Below are 17,135 nucleotides of genomic sequence, written 5' to 3' on the forward strand. Positions count from 1 at the left end.
TCCTCATTCTGAGGCTACAAAGTATTCCATCATATGGATGGACCATAATCTATTTAACCAATCCTCTACTGAAGGGCACTGCTACAACTTCACAATTTGCAAAAATACCTTCATTTTATTAAATATGCTTATATTTCCACTACTTGTTTTCTACTACTTGTCAGCTTTAGGTATCATTCTTTAATGTTTTATTATTACAAACAGGAAATAACACTATACAGGAAATCACTCTATATCCCATCTTCTTTGCCTTTTCCTCTTCCAGTGTTTGTTAGTTGTTAGAGTGCTTTTTTCCCCCTTTCACTCCAATCCCCATCTGCATTTTAAGTTCAGCTCTAGCATTAAACATATTCAATATTCAGGTGCTTTTACCATGGCTGCCCCAGTTATCTTTCTTTGCCTTTGGGTTTCAATTATTGGACTATAATGTATCTCTGTGTGGATCTCTTTGAGTTTACCCTGCTTGGGAGTTCACCGAGCTTCTTGGATGTGTATATCCATGTCTTCATCAGATATGGGAAGTTTTCCACCATTCAAATCATTTTTTCTGCCCCTTTCTCTCTTCTTTCTCCTGCTGGTCTCCTATGAGTCATATGTTGGTACACATGATGATCCCCCCACTGGTTTCTTGGGCTCTCATCATTTTTCTTCCTTCTTTTTTTCTTTCTGCTTCTCAGTCTGGATTATTTCAATGTTCTTATCTTCAAGTTTGCCAATCCTTTCTTCTGCCAGTTCAAATCTGCTGCTGAATCTCTCTAGTGAATTTCTCATTTCAGTTATCATACTTGTCAGCTCTGGAACTTGTTGGGTTCTTTTTTATAATTTCTATTTATTGAGATTCTGATTTTGTTCACACAACGTTTTCCTGATTTCCTTTAGTTCTTTCCCCATGGTTTGCTTTAGCTCATTGAGCATTTAAGACAGTTGATTTAACATCTTTGATTAGCAATTCCAATGTGTGGGCTTCCTCAGGATGGTTTTTGTGAAGTTCTTTTTTTTCATATGTATGGACCATACTTTCCATTTTCTTTGTATGTTTTATAGTTTTTAATTGAGAACTGGACATTGTGAGTATTATGCTGGGGCAACTGGAAATCTAATCTCTCATTCTTCCAGGGCTATTTATTTCTGCTTGTTGTGGGTGGAAGCCATCTGTTTTGTGACTATTTTGTGACCAAACTATTTTTGTCTTTGCATATCTATATGGCTTTGTTTATTCCTTGTTGTGTGTGGTCACTGAAATTCCTGCTACAGTATCTCTGCAGTCAGCCAAAGACCCAACACAGATTTCCCTTAAATGTCTGGCTCCAAAGGCTGGGGGGTGGGGAGAGAAGTACCGATTCTTTAATAAAATCTTCTGGTAGATGCTTCTGGGCAAAGCCTCTGCAGCTGAAAGGGCTGAAACCAAGGCAAACATCTGTGCCTAACCCTCAGGACGTCAAGAAGCAACACCAAATTTCTGCAGGACTAGGTCCCCACTGCCCACCTGGCTTCAGCAAGTCACTAAAGAAACACGGGCCACTCTCCCCACAGGTCGAGGGGCTGAGGAGCGGGGGATGATCACAGGTTTGTGCACACTGCTCAACTGCCAAAGAACAGCAGCCCCTCCCTCATCAAGCACTCCCATGGCTGTTATCAGTGTCCAATCAGGGTCCAGAGTCCTGAAATAGTTAATTCTGCCATTTTTTTTTCCAGTTTAGTGGTTGTTTTGATGGAGGAACCAACCCCTAGAGCTTCCTACCCTGTTATTTATTTATTTGTTTGTTTGTCTGTTTGTTTGTTTGCAGTACGCAGGCCTCTCACTGCTGTGGCCGCTCCCGTTGCGGAGCACAGGCTCTGGACACGCAGGCTCAGCAGCCATGTCCCACGGGCCCAGCCGCTCTGCGGCATGTGGGATCTTCCCGGACCGGGGCACGAACCCGTGTCCCCTGCATCGGCAGGCGGACTCTCAACCACTGTGCCACCAGGGAAGCCCCCTACCCTGTTATTTTTGAGCCACACTGTCCCTTTCCTTTAAAAGGTGTTTTTCCTGGTCCCTTCTGGGAGTAGCTGCCCTAAGCCTTCTCTTCCGCTCAACCTGGGTTTGAGAATGGGGACAAGGTGCATGGAAAGGCTTAGCAGTCCAGAAACAACAACTATCAACAGCCTGGTGCTCTAGGTATTTTTCTATGAATTATTTCCTATATATGCGTAAACATACAGTTTCTCTTTTATCCCAGACAGTTCACAGCATTTTTTTAACTTAAGAATTCACGAACATCTTTTCAAGTCAATAAATGGCACTTACATGTGCCATCATTTTTACTAGCCACATATTATTCTAAAGTATGAAACTATCATAATTTACTAAATCTTTCTGCTGTTAGGCTGCTCCTTTCATTTTTCTTACCAACAATTCTGTAATAAACATAATTGAAACTTCGCACACGTCCTGATTCCCTTAGAACAAACCCTCAGAAGTGGAACAAGCACACAGGAGCACATTTCAATGGCTTCTAAAACACACTATCAAACTGGAGAATAGGTTTTCTAAAAGAAAATTAGAGAGGTTTCCAGAACTCTCCTAGAATAGCTTCCAAAATATGATCTAAGAAAAGGGAATCAGGAACTATGAATCAAGGATGAAGCATAATGAGATCACGTTAAGATGGAAAATTTTAGTTTCAGGTTTGCTTCACCCCACCCCCAGCCTTCCTCCACACACAGATACACACTGATTCCCTATAATGATTAAAAATAAAATTCCTACACTGAAACAAGCAAGTAGAGGCCACTATTGAGAAGGTAACAAGTTGCATAAGTAGTATCATTTAGGAACAGATAAAAAGAGGATACATGGGGAACTGGGAACAAGAAGAGTGATCCTGAGAACTTAACTAGTACTTTCATTCAGACCGTTAAATGGCTAAAAGGCTCACCCCCTGACCATACTACATAAAATGTGACCCTATTAACCAATATTCTCACGAACTCATTTTGTGACATGAGACACACCAGTATTTATTTCACAGCGTAACAGACAACAGATTAAAGTTGTCTTTATTAAAGCTCAGCTTCCACCAGGCTAGGACTATTTATTTTAAGTCTCAGGCTTGTTCTAGTTTACGTGGTTACCTACATTCCAACCCAGCTTAGAAAGCCGACAGGGCTCAGTGACTTAATCAAGTTACTATTAAGAACTGTTGGCGCTGCTGGTTCTTGTCTAAAATATCACATTACCTCACTCTGTGATCACGAACGAACTAATCAAGCCACCAAAACTAAATGAGCATCGTTACTTAATGATCATGGGAATTACTTCCAGTCATCCACTCCTGGCTTCTCTGAGCTAGTAATGAAATGTGGGATAGCAGCAAATTTAGAAGCCATGTTTTTCTCGTGCTTTTCTCCTTCATATCAGAAAGTGGACAGAAAAAAGAAATACAGGTAATAGGTTAAGGAAACAAAAGGGCTGGAAAATCAACACGTCTTGAGCAGTATCACTCCCAACTCTCCTACAGACCCTCTTCTCTGTCATCCAAACGGCATGGCAAAGATGTCACCAATATTTAGTTATTAGACAAAAGAGGTTTTTAACAGAAAAGCCTGTGGATCTTGAGACTTGACCACTACTTGCTTTAATTGTCCACATGAGGGAGTCCTGCAGTCACTATACCTGCTACCTTAAAACCCGTAACAATCATTTAGATGCATTAGCAATGAATTACCCTTGGAGACTGTCATAAAATTTTTTTTAAAATTCAGTGCTGTAAGGTGTTAACTCTAGTCTAGGGCAAGGTCATATTGAATGATAACTGAATAAAAAATATTAAGACATTCTTCGTTCTAATCTCCTCTTTAATTTTCCTTAAAAAGAACGGAAGCCATATCAGAAAGCCTACTGTTAATACTGAATAAACACATTTAGCTACATCTAAATTCAAGTTTTCTTGGAAGAATTTTTACATTTAGCATGCATGGCTAAATGGGGAAAAAATAGCTAGGCGTTCAGAACAATGGTCTTTAGTAGAGTAGCTTGTTCTGATACGGAGAAGCGTACAGCAGGGCAAATGAAGACATCAGCTTTGGAGTTACATATCTGGGTTTGAATCCCAGCCCCGCCCCTTTTACTAGTTTTGTGACATTCGGAAAGTTATTTAAGTTATTGAACTGATTGTCAGTTTCCTCACTGTAAAACAGGCCTTTAGAGAACTGCTGTAAAAATCAAATGAGATAATACAGCAATATGTCTTTTTGGGCAAAGAATAAACACTAACGTTAATGGCTATAGTTGTTACAGATATCAATTTTTTAAAAACAATATGTATAATTGACATATAACATTGGTTTCATGTTTAAATATTTTTAAGCACATGACTTCATACTATTTATTTTAACAAAGCCAGATTTATTCTTCATGATAGCATAACTTCCTCCTGAAGACCACTGTATACTTTTACATACTGTAGAATTAAATGCACATATTTAAAGATTTCAAAATATGCATACGTCATTACTTTAAAATAAATATAGACATTCCAAGCTTCACTACAAATCAAAGAAATAAATGAGCTACTCATAATCTAAAATCAGATCAATGTTAACATGAGAATAAACTAATATTCTTTCCCTTAAGCAATTCTTATAACTTTAGTTTGCAGTATTCAATATTCATTTTGACAGGATTTGATAAAACAGTCAATATAAAACCCTTTTTAAAAGATTACTCTTATTGTTATGGATTAGGCATTTCTTTTCTCCTTCATATTAGAAAGTGGACAGAAAAAAGAAATATAGGGAATAGGTTAAGGAAACAAAAGGGCTGGAAAATCAACACGTCTTGAGCAGTATCACTCCCAACTCTCCTACAGAGACGGGATACGTGACATGTTGGGTCCCTCTTATGCTCAAACTTAGGACTTGAACACAGCTCCTTATTTGTTACATTCCTAATTCCCTTATCACTGAGCTGAGAAAAAAAGAAGGAAAACAAAGCACACAAGCCTTACTGGTATAACATACAAAATAAAGCTTAAAGTTAAATCTCCAATGTCTCCAATTCTCCAACGGACAGGCAGAATTAAACTATCATTAAATTTTATTAAGGTTAATAAGGTCCAAACCATACCGGTTCCCTCATTTATGCTATGAAGTTAGAGAAGATATCTAGGAGATAAGATATTCTTTCAATGTGAGACAAAAAAGAAACAAAAATCAGTGGTTTTTCAAATGCAGGCACTTCACAATCTCCTGGAAAACTAGATACGTTTAAAAAAAATACATACAGGTGGGGCAGAATGCTCTGTTTCCTAATTCGATTCAGCACAGCAGTACTCATCTCTACAGGCACTGCTTGGCAAGGGGATTGTTATAGGAAGGAGGCAGGAACACGCATGATGAACAGACAGGGGAAAAGGACATGAGATTGTTTCCTGTGACTATGAACTATTACAGAAATGTTTCTGAAACAACCAGATATGATTTCAAGATAAATGAATGACTGGGAACAAACTAAAATTTAATAGAAACTCCAGACAGATATGACCTTAGTCTATAATACCAGAACTATAAGTAGAGGCTGGCACACTCACATCTGAATGAGAGACTAAATTACAAATCATGGACAGCCACCTTAGCAAATCAAACAAATAATGGCTAAAAAAAAACCAAAAAACGCTTGTAAATAGGAAAGTGATGACCAGGCAGTACAGTATGAAGGATAATAAGAAAAACAACGTAACACAGAAAAAGTCACGGCCGAAGGAAACGCCACGCAACAACTTCTATTCTTAAAGGGAAGAAGCAGTGAAAGCTTCGGAATATAAGAGGACCTGAGTTTGTGTGGGAGTTTACTATACATTAAAGACTAAGATAAACTAAGACAATAAAGTCAGCATGACATAAGCTTTTAAGCTCAAAATAAACGCAGAAACAGATGTTCTTTCTGATCATGCCACTAAGTATGAAACAAGTATCCAAGTCTAACACAGCCCTGTTAGGAAGATAAGAAACAACACAAAATCCAACGCACCTGAGGGTCTAAGGCAAAACTTCATAATTTTGTCTGCTTTCAGAGTGGGGCATTATAATAAAGCCAGCATGAGACATTTGATTCAACAGAAGGGCAGTAGCCAGCCTGAATTCAGTTTACAGCTAATACAGATCATACTTAGAGAAATACAAATGGGACCCTATGAAGTCTAACTGGTAGAAGATACGCAGTTTTAGTCAATTTGATGCAACAGGAATATATTCAGTCTCTACAATGAGCCAGAGGCTGCCAGAAACCAGGAACAAAAAGATGAGTAAGGCTAAAAGCCTTTTAGGCTACAATGTAAATATCCTGAAAGGTTCCCTAGTATGGGGTGGAATAAAGTGCTAAAATGAATAAAAAGGCTCAAGATAATGGGCAAAACACATTTACATAGAATGGAACATTACCATGTGTCAGGAGTAAAAGAAAACGGAAAACTGCATTTGTGTGGACATGAAAAAACATTCTCCTGGTATTACATCTTGTCCAACGTTGGCAGAGAGACCATGGCTTCCAGTCTGGATGACGTCAATGAGCTTTCGTGAATTCCATGAAAATTTCAAGCTGGCAGCTTCCCTTACTACTTAATAACCATGCCAGAACCTTTCAAAGGAAGGTATCAGTGCACATGTGGAGCAGAATTATAATAATGCTTTTATGTTTAAAGATATTAGAATTTGTTACTATATAAGCTAAAAAGAATGTGTAACTAAAAGAATAATTTACTAAATTTAGGGGCATCAAATGTACAGCAAACAAGAGATGAATTCTGACAGAAAGTCAGTATGGAATCCATTTCATTAAGCCCAACTAATTTAAAGGTCAAAATATTATATTTCAAGAGACCAGGTGTATGGCCAATTGGACATAGAAAAATATCTGTAGGAAAATTTGGGGCTCTTAATCCACCCTACGGGAAGCTGGTTACTGAAGCCAACATACTCGAAAGGAGGAAACTGACAGGAGGGAGGTTCCTGGTTCTCTCTCTGCAGAGAGCGGAGTGAAAGCAGAACTTGAGAAAGCCCGCGGAAGAGGAGCTGTCACGCTAAGGAGAGACGCTCCGGAGCCACGGGGCCGCGTCAGGGAGACCCAGCTCTGGGGCACTTTTCAGTCCACACCACCCGGCCAGCAGCCTAACACCTCTGCCACTCTCTAATCAATCAGCTTCTCTCTCCCCAGCCTTCTTCTACCCCCCATTACCTCTTTCTCCCGGTTTGGTAGTGTATATATATTGCTCATCATTATCAGGTGCCTCAAACCTCGAATTTTCACAACATAAGGTCAGGAGACTAAATAGGTTAAAATTAGTTGAATGCGGGACATCAAGAATCAGTTTATTAAATGCTGGAGGACCAGAAATCTGGACCTCAGTGGGAGTAATTCCTAGATAGGGCAGGTCTGAAAGGTTAGGGATCTTCTAAAAATGGGATGAAAGCTGAAGTTTTTCAGTAGGTATCAAAGAAGTATTAACGCTAACACTGAAGTTTAAATATTTGTCAGAAACTAATCATCTGCCTATTGAGAAAGTGGACCAATCCTTAAAAAAAATAAAAAGTTATATAAAATGATCACATGCTTAGAAGAGCCAGCTGCATTATCTGCTAGTAATCCGATAGCCCTAAACACCATTACAGGATTCCACGTACAGCTCTGGGGGACAGACAAGGGACAAGGAGGTTAAGTAAGAAGCACCAATCTTAGTTTTTTGTTATCTAAACAAATAATTAGTGATTAGCATACTGTGAATGCTCATGGACTGTCGTGACACTTTTTAAGTAGTATAACCAGAAACTGCTTTCTATTCAATAAGCAATTTCACATCTCCTTTTGGGCTGAATAAAAATTTCTGACTTAACATGAACATCTGAAAATTTCAGCAGTATCTTTAATGAGCTAAGATCTTCCAAATTTCTTAATAAACACAACCCATCATATAATTCCCACTGATATGCACGGTCTATCTAAATTGCAAAATGGAACACTCCCCAGAGAAGAAAATATTAGTTTGAAAAAACAATGTTCCAAGGAATGCTTCTGATCATCCTAAAATAACGTCAACAATGACTTCCTTACATGAAAAATCCCTTTCTCAAACTCAAACTATGTAAATATATATGATATATATTATCTTTTGTACTATAACATAGGTAATAAGAACACAAACAAAGGTAAAAGAATGCTTCATAGGGCTTCCCTGGTGGTGCAGCGGTTGAGAGTCCGCCTGCCGACGCAGGGGACACGGGTTCGTGCCCCAGTCCAGGAAGATCCCACATGCCACAGAGCGGCTGGGCCCGTGAGCCCTGGCCGCTGAGCCTGCGCATCCGGAGCCTGTGCTCTGCAACGGGAGAGGCCGCAACAGTGAGAGGCCCGTGTACCGCAAAAAAAAAAAAAAAAAAAAAAAAAAAGAATGCTTCATAAAATCTCTTCAGGGAGAGATGATATCTGGGAAAATTTGTTTTCTTGCCCCATAGAACCAAGATAATAACACCTGATAAATTCACAAAGAAGTTAGCATGAAGAGTCTACTTAAAGCAGCAGAGACCAAAAAACAAACGAACAAACAAAAACCCCCAAACAACAACAACAAAACCTAGTTAAGAATGCAAGCTTCTGTATGACAACTTAAAAATTATAGTAGAATTTACTGATTAAAGCAGCATCTGTGACAAACTGCCAGACTAACCCTGACTGCAGATTCACACCAGGTCTTTTGCAAACACTTCCTGGCAAAGAGGATTCATGATCTTCAAAATCCCTCCACCCTCTGTAACCATGAACACAGGTCAGTTTCAAAACGTCTTCCCAAAGTTTGAATTCTCCTGTTTCTTTATAAACAACCACAGACCTGGTCTAATACCAGTTAACAAATCTGCACTCCGACTATAAACCCGTGATTTTTAATAAATGCATAATTTAATTACCATACTTTAAAATCTTTTTGTTTAGAGATCATTTTGAAATATAAATTAAAAATGCAAAAAGCTGCAAAACTAAATAGTACAGGGAATATACCCTTTATCACTACCCTTTACTCAGATTTGCCAGTTAACATTTTATCCACCTGCTTTAACATTTGTACTGTTGTATGTGTGTGTGTGTGTGTGTGTGTGTGTGTGTGTGTGTGTGTGTGTGTGTGTGTGGTGTACTTGATTCTTTTTCTGAACATCTGAGGGTAGGTTATAAACATTCTGGTCTTTTACCCTCAAATACTTCAGTGAATAACACCACAACCTAATACATGTTCCTATTATAAATAAGGCCAATGTGAATGTCTTCACACATACATTGACATTTGTGTCAGATTATCCCCTTTGCATACATGTCTAGTGCTGAAATCAAAGAGAAAAAAAATGTTTACGACTCTTGATGCAACGTGACGAACTGCCTTCTAAAAAGTTTGTAATAACGCAAACTTCTATCACTAGCACCTTAGCTGGTCGTTTGCTTAACTTTCTAAATTTGACAGGAATTTGTTTAGTAGTGAAGTTGAACACTGTTTCTGTATTTAATGTACTCATGTGTTCAGCTAATTTTCTTCTTTTGCCTCTTTATACCCTTTTAGAAAGACTCAAAGTCAGAACTTGCTGCATGATAATGCCCATGGCAAATCCTATTGTGGAGATCCATTTCTAGGCCTCACGAGAACGAGAATAAGGATTTATGACAAAAGATAATCCAAACCACAAAAACTCAAGGCAGAAAAAACTGCAATATTTACATAATAAAATTATTATTGAGTTCTCACTTGCTAACTTTGGAGCCTGTAATTGTTCTCTAACTGGATAAACAGCAAGAGGAGAATGCACCTTGGGATGGTAAACCCAAACACTGTTTATAATAAACCGTATATATAAAAGAATCTTTCAAAAAAAGCTCAATATTGCAGTGTAGACGTCTAATTTCTAGGCAAATTTAATGAAGACAATTATGTTCAACGTGGAGAAAATCGCAATCCAGAAACAAGTTAAAACTATTCCAGCACCTAAACACACATCAGCAGCACCTCACAAATAGAACACATAGAAGAAATACAAAATTACAGACAAGTAGTAGTTATAATGCACTAATGGTATAATATATGTTTCTAACCTGTTGATATGCATTTTCTCCTGTATTTTAAACTCCCTCTCTCTTTAAAAAGACCCTGCCCTGGGAGGGCAGATTACAAGACAGAATCCTAAAAGTAAGGACAACGGTTAAGAGACCACCAGAATAACCCCAGACAGCGGTAACAGAAGTCTGAATCACGCAGGATAGGAGATAAGGAGGACAGAAAGGAGAGGAGAATGACAGCTATTTTCGGTTACTAAATACATGGGACTGAATGCAGACTGGATGTAAGCAATGAAAGAACTGAGAGAGACAAGAATTTTACAACAGGGAAAGTTAACAGTGAGTTTAAGGTAAAACCAAGGAGATGCACAGAAGGCGTGGGGTGAGGAACGGTACACAGAAAATTCTAGCTTCAATGAATTTAATACACCTATCCAGAATTTTGTATTCAGAACATTCTAGAAACTATTTTAACTTCAGCATGCAAATATTTATGTCATTGTGAAAAATAAAATCTTATTTTAATTGTATACAAAGGAGAGGGCACATTACTGAAGCCCGACTGCTCAGGCCCTCGAGGGATTACGCCCACCCCGCAGCGCTGGCCAGGTCCGCAGGGCACGGGTGAAGGCGGCACTCGGGAGGCTTCAGCCACAGCTCGGGCATGCGCTCACCCCCTGATTAGATCACATTTCACAAAATACGCTCGATGAAAATTTTTTCTTTTCAGAATTCTGAGCTGTGTGATAAACAGAACCTACGACATGAGTAGGAAAGAATGACTCATTTTTCTCTATTTAAAAAACCCCTCCAAATTACGTTATCATTTTGGCTTAGAGAGAGACTCTTGTTTTATAATAATTACAGGGTCAGTTCCACAGTGACAATTTCCAGCTACAGCCTAGAGTCTTAGAACATTTGTCACGATGGGGTTGTGAAGAGAATCTGCATACCTAGAAGCCGAGTGGCCTCTGCTGTCCTGAGACACCAGACCACAGAGGCTCCACATCAGGAGGTCAGGATGCAAGTGGAAATCCCCAAGCCCAAGGAACATCCTCAAGCCTGGGACTGCTGCACACTGCTTTCAACCATTTCTTGCCACTAGGTTTCATTTTTCACCCAATCTGAGCATCTCTTAGAAGGAATATTTTATCCGTTTACCTTTACTGCCATCATTGATACCTTTGCTCGTACTTTTCTCATTTTGTCCTTAAGATTTTACATCATTTGCTCCTGGTTTCATAATGATTTAGAAGATAAACATCCTATTTGAATTCCATGAGAGAGTACCTCCAACAATTTGGTCATTTCCAACTTCCCTCCCCCACAGAAATGTCCCATTATGTCTCCTATTTAAGACTTCCAGCATCTTATAACAATTATAATTTTCAAATCCTCTCTTTCACTAAAATGCAGTAGAAGACAAGGGGTAACCTAGAGACTCCCAATGCAACTGTGCTTTTCTTTAGGTCAATGTTGAGACTTAACCATTTTACTGATATCCTTACTCAGAGCCAATCTTTGTATATTACAATATTTACAAACAATTTTATTTAAACTTTTCAGTGAGTAATATGTTCATATGAATCAAAATTCAAAAGGGTGTAAAACAAACAGCTTCTTTCTCTCTCACGTCCTCAAGCCGCCCAGTTTCCCTCCTGGAGGCAACCCATGTTACTAAGGTCTAATGTGTTGCTACAGAAAAAAACTACATATTGAATCACTCTCGCTTCCTTCCCCAGACAAACCCACTAATCCTGGAGTATTATTCTTTTATGCTGTTGGTATTCTTTTTGCTAATATTTTTTCCAAAGATTTTTTTTATAGACATTTACACTTAGAGTATTACATTTGCCTCTTGAAAGTTATATTTGCTCTATAAAAAGAGCTCTGAATGACTTTTTTTTTCGTAATCTGAAAGAATTTAAAGTGCTGTGAAACTAATTATCAGTCTCTTAAAGATACTGAATAATTTGCCTGTAAAATCTCTGGACCTCATGCTTTTATTTTTTTTTATTTATTTATTTTTTTGCGGTACGCGGTCCTCTTACTGTTGCGGCCTCTCCCGTTGAGGAGCACAGGCTCTGGACACACAGGCTCAGCGGCCATGGTTCACGGGCCCAGCTGCTCTGCGGCATGTGGGATCTTCCCGGACCGGGGCACGAACCCGTGTCCCCTGCATCGGCAGGCGGACTCTCAACCACTGCGCCACCAGGGAAGCCCAGGACCTCATGCTTTTAGAGGTAACTCTTGTGCAGCTTTTTCTCCAACATGTTCAGCCCAGAACTCGTCTACACTCTTAAAATTATTTACTGCCCCAAAGAGCTTTAGCTTATGTGCGTTGTATCTACAGATATTTTCCATAATAGAAATTAAAACAAAAATTCAAAATATTTATCATTTCATTTCGAAATAACACAATAGGACTTCTGGTTTCTGGATCTGCATATAAGGAGCTTAGAAGTTGCCATTCTGTCCTAACAACATATAAAAAGCTGAACAGGGCTTCCCTGGTGGCGCAGTGCTTGAGGGTCCGCCTGCCGATGCAGGAGACGCGGGTTCGTGCCCCGTTTCGGGAGGATCCCACATGCCGCGGAGCGGCTGGGCCCGTGAGCCATGGCCACTGAGCCTGCGCGTCCGGAGCCTGTGCTCCGCAAATGGGAGAGGCCACAACAGTGAGAGGCCCGCATAACGCAAGAAAAAAAAAAAAAACAAAATCAACAACTGTTCTAGGATCCACTCAAGAGGTGAGGACACAGGGCAACTCACTGCCCCAAGATTGGAGACACAGGCAAAGAGAGACAACTTACTGGCACAGAGACTCACAAATGGAAACCTCCTTGGGAACCGGTGCCGGGGCAGAGAAACCTGAACTATAACTGATGAACTTCTGGAGGCTTCTCTGAGAGTTAAAAACTCCAGGGAAATCCAGTCATGGGGTGGGAGCGGGGAGCAGAATTTTGTGAGATTTACCTCCAGGAGCTTGACCAGGTTAATCCCACAGTAAATGTCTGCCAGAACTCACACAAGAAGAAGGTACCAACCTGAAAAGGCCTATATCTATTAAAGAAATTGAATCAATAATCAGCAACCTTCCAGAACAGAAAACATCAGGCCTAGAGGGGTTCACTGGTGAATGCTTTAAGGAAGAAATTATACCAATCCTCTAAAATCTCTTTCAGAGGCTAGAAGCACAGGTAACACTTCCTAACTCACTCTAATCAGACATTATAAAAAAAGAAAACTACAGACCATTCTCTCTCATGCATACAAATGCAGAAATTCTCAATAAAATACTGGCAAACCAAATCCAAAAGAGTCTCCTTCCTCCAAAGAAGATTAACACTTACTTCTAAGCAGATGGCTTAGAGGCACTAAAATCACGGATCACCTTAATCAAATCATTATTTGAGAGAGTTTAAAGCTGGGATTTATTTCTAATATAAAGCACTTTGGGACTCTGATGGAAGCATAGAGAGTTTACCAGTACAATTCCCCAACCTTGGTGAACTACAAACACCTGTTTTTGTTTTTCTAGCCTCAAGGGTCCAACAAAAGCTCTGCTCAGCGTCTCACCCACCTTTCCCAGCATCAGCAGATGTCACTAAGGGGAAAAGTAGCCTGAGATGCCTGCCTCGTCCTTGCCTCAACAGCACTCTGATACACTCAAATACACGTCTTTTCTACTGCGTCTAGTTTTTCTAATTTTTTCAATTGTATTGTTAATCCAAATAATTTATCCAACATTACCAAAAGAGGAACTCCTCCAAAAACAGATTTAATATGGTTAATATTTAAGGGTTTTAGAAGTCTTGTTTTTTGCCTTTTTCTCCCATTATGCGCCGGAACCAAACAATGCTTGTTTTCAAAATACGCATTCTACCAAACATCTTTCAGGGGTATGTGTGTTTTTAAATAAATCCAAGGGATATATATATACCTTGTTAACTATGAGATACCTTTATATAATGTCACCTGCACAAAAACATTTTATCTAGAGTCGTGAAGACAAAACATTTAGAATAAAACAACTTTTTGAAAATACAGTTTTTACAAGGAAAAAAATGTACCGAAGTAATTTCACGTTTAAATTAGAAAGACGAAAAACCATACCAGCTTTCATATTTTGACACTTTCCAATTCTACTTGCCTCTAAACATTTACCTAAATAATTATGCCTCTAGCATTATTTAGAAATAAAGTGTCATTTATCATGACCCAGTATTTTAAAAACATTTTAAACATAATATGTTTTTCCTTGTATTCACTTTTCCTTGGAAAATTACATAATTTTATGAAGATCTTTTACTGGAAGCCTGAGAGAAATACTGCATCTGCTAACACTTACCGTGAAAAATACGAAAATCAATATATGGATGAGAACCTCTTCTTTCTGATTCAAATCCGGCTCGACTCCTTACGCGTACATCTCCTGGACAGAGTCAGGAATAAAACGTTAAGTTTAGAAGGCTGCCGTTCAGGAAGAAGCTCCCACATGCAATAAAGGTCTATGTGGGATCATACCCATAACTCAGGCTACTAATGATATAAATGGAATAAGTAGTTAAGAGCTGATTTATTTGAAAGGGTTTACAAATTTTGGGCACTGAGTTATAAGGCTAGATGAGGGTTTTTTTTAACCTACCCCTATAATAATTATAATCTCTATTTTAGAGTCACCTTCTGAAAGATGATTCATGTATATGATAATCCAACCTCATATCTTATTACTCACATGGTGTTAAAAAAAATCCTCAGCACAAAACTTTAAAAAGCCACAATGAGAAGCAAATATTTATTAAGTGTCTACTCTGTGCCTAACACTATACTATAAGGGATAGAAAGAAATAGAAAATATATTACCTATTCTCAAGCAGCTTACAATTTTTTAAATGTACAGAAAATTAAAATGTTAAAGATTGTGCCTGAAATGTTTAATTTGGTCAATCTTTTTTCTCATTGACAGTGGGTATAGTCAAGGTCTTTAGCTGGGTCTTAAACTTTGTTGTTTATAAGCCCAGTATTGTTTCTTCCTGCATAAATTTCACATGACTTTTGGATCTACTTCTCCATACAGCAACATAACCACTGCAGTCTTCTGCCAGGTACTCTTTTTGCGCCTTGCAGGCATTATTTCATTTAATTCTCTAACCAACTCTGAGAGATAGGAATCTTAACCCCCATTTTCAGATGCAGAAACTGAGATTTTTAGATGTTGAAGAGCATGCACATGCCACAAAGCTAGTGTAAAGGTGTGCCAGGGTTTAAACCTAGCTCTGCGGGCTCCAAAGGCAGCACCTTTCCCACTCCACTTCCACAGCCTCCGAGTTTATAACCTTTAAGTCTCCAGTCCCTATTCCTGTGCCCTTGCAATTCCGCTTGCCTGGAAGGCTCTCCTGCTTATTCTTTGTTTCAAGGTGCCTGTCATCCACCGTGAGTCCATCCCACAACGATTAATCACTTCTCTCATGTGGCGATGCCTTCACTCTCTATCGGATGTTTACTGAGCACTCACTACATGTCAGGTAACACAGCAGTGAGCAGAATATATAAAGTCCCTGTCTTCATGAAGCTCACCCTTTCATGGAGTGACACAAATAATAAAACAAATAAATAATTTCATTCTATGGAAGATGGTAAAAAGCACCATGCAGAAAACTAAAGCAAGGAAAGAAGGACAGGGAGGAGGAGTCGGGGAGGAGTGATTCATGGCTGTGGTCGGAGACCTCAGCGAACGGGAGGCATCTGAGCAGAGACCTGAAGGCAGCGAAGCAGTGAGCCACACGGCTACCTGGATGAAGACGGGTTCAGACGTAGGGAGAGCAACTATGAATACCCTGAGACGGGAGCATGCTTGTCACGTTCAAGGTCAAGCAAAAAGGCCCGCATGGCTGGAGTGAGGTGAATGAGGGAAACTGGTAGGAGGTGTGGTCAGAGAAACAGTAGGGCCACATCACACTGGACCTTCAATGGGCCATTGTAATAGCTTTGGCTGTTACTCCAAGACAGAAAACTATCGGAAGATTCAGAACAGAGGGGTGAGATGGACTTAGGTCTGAAAAGGTTCACTCTGGCTGCATAGACTAGAATCAAGTAGAGACGCACAGGCGGACGCAGGGAGACACTTAAGGAGTGAGTGCATTCAACGAGGCAACAGCTATGGCCTGCGGGGAGGGGCATATGGGGAGATGCTGGTCAAGGGGGTACAAAGTTTCAGTTACGCAAGGGAAGTTCTGGAGATCTAATGTACAACTCTGTGACGACAGCTACCGATAAAAAACCGAGTAACTGTGGTTCAGTCAGGGATGGTAATAGCATTGGGGTGGTGAAATCCTGGATACACTTTGAAGGTATCAGCCAAGAGGATGTGGTGATGAAGTAAACGCAGAGGAAATAAGAAATAAGAGTCAAGAATGACGCCAAGGTTCCTGACCTGACAACCAGAAGAATGGAGGTCCATTTTCTGAGACGGTGAAAGAATGCAAAATCACAGACCTGGGGAACACAAATCTTTTAACACATATGTTAAATGTGAGGTACCCATAACCATGTGGAGATGTTCTACAGAGTGAAGAAGACAGGAGTCTAAAACTCTGTCTCAAGGAGAGTAGAATCCTGACATGTCTACAGAGAGAGATGGAGACAGTAAAGAAGAAAAGGCTCAACATTCCTGGGGGAAGATATGTGCTAGAGTAGAATGGAACTAGGCAGGTAAGATACACGAGGTAAATTAAAGACGGGAAAAGGGAAGAGCAAAAACAGGACACTGGAGAACACACAGGCTTAAGACTATGGGAAGGAATTAATGAAAGAGGCACAAACAAACAAAAAACCCCAAACCCAATCACCACCCCAGAAGCAGGTGAAGAATAAGGATGACTAAATATCATAGAAATTGAGCGAGGAATTCTGAGTGTAAGGAGAGCAGTCATGAAGAAAAGACAGTAAGAAAAGATGAGTAAAGGTGCCTACTGGAATCTTTATAGAATGTTTTTAATAGTATGAATTAAAGTACAAGGGATCAAGGAGTGCGTGGATGAAGAGAAAAATCTGGCAAAGAGAGGGAAAG

General features: G+C 39.5%; 1 protein-coding gene across 2 annotated transcripts in view; it reads right to left on the minus strand.

Annotated features, from left to right (window-relative positions):
* PDE7A (phosphodiesterase 7A) overlaps nt 1-17,135 on the minus strand; it is a 112,192-nt gene that overhangs the window by 26,260 nt on the left and 68,797 nt on the right. For both annotated transcript variants that reach the window (XM_007448469.1, XM_007448470.1), the window contains exon 3: nt 14,415-14,498. In XM_007448469.1, the coding sequence (XP_007448531.1) occupies nt 14,415-14,498 (84 nt within the window). The remainder of the gene's footprint in view (nt 1-14,414; nt 14,499-17,135) is intronic.

The sequence above is a fragment of the Lipotes vexillifer genome, unplaced genomic scaffold (genome assembly GCF_000442215.2).
Source record: "Lipotes vexillifer unplaced genomic scaffold, Lipotes_vexillifer_v1.1 scaffold815, whole genome shotgun sequence".
NCBI lineage: Eukaryota > Metazoa > Chordata > Mammalia > Artiodactyla > Lipotidae > Lipotes > Lipotes vexillifer.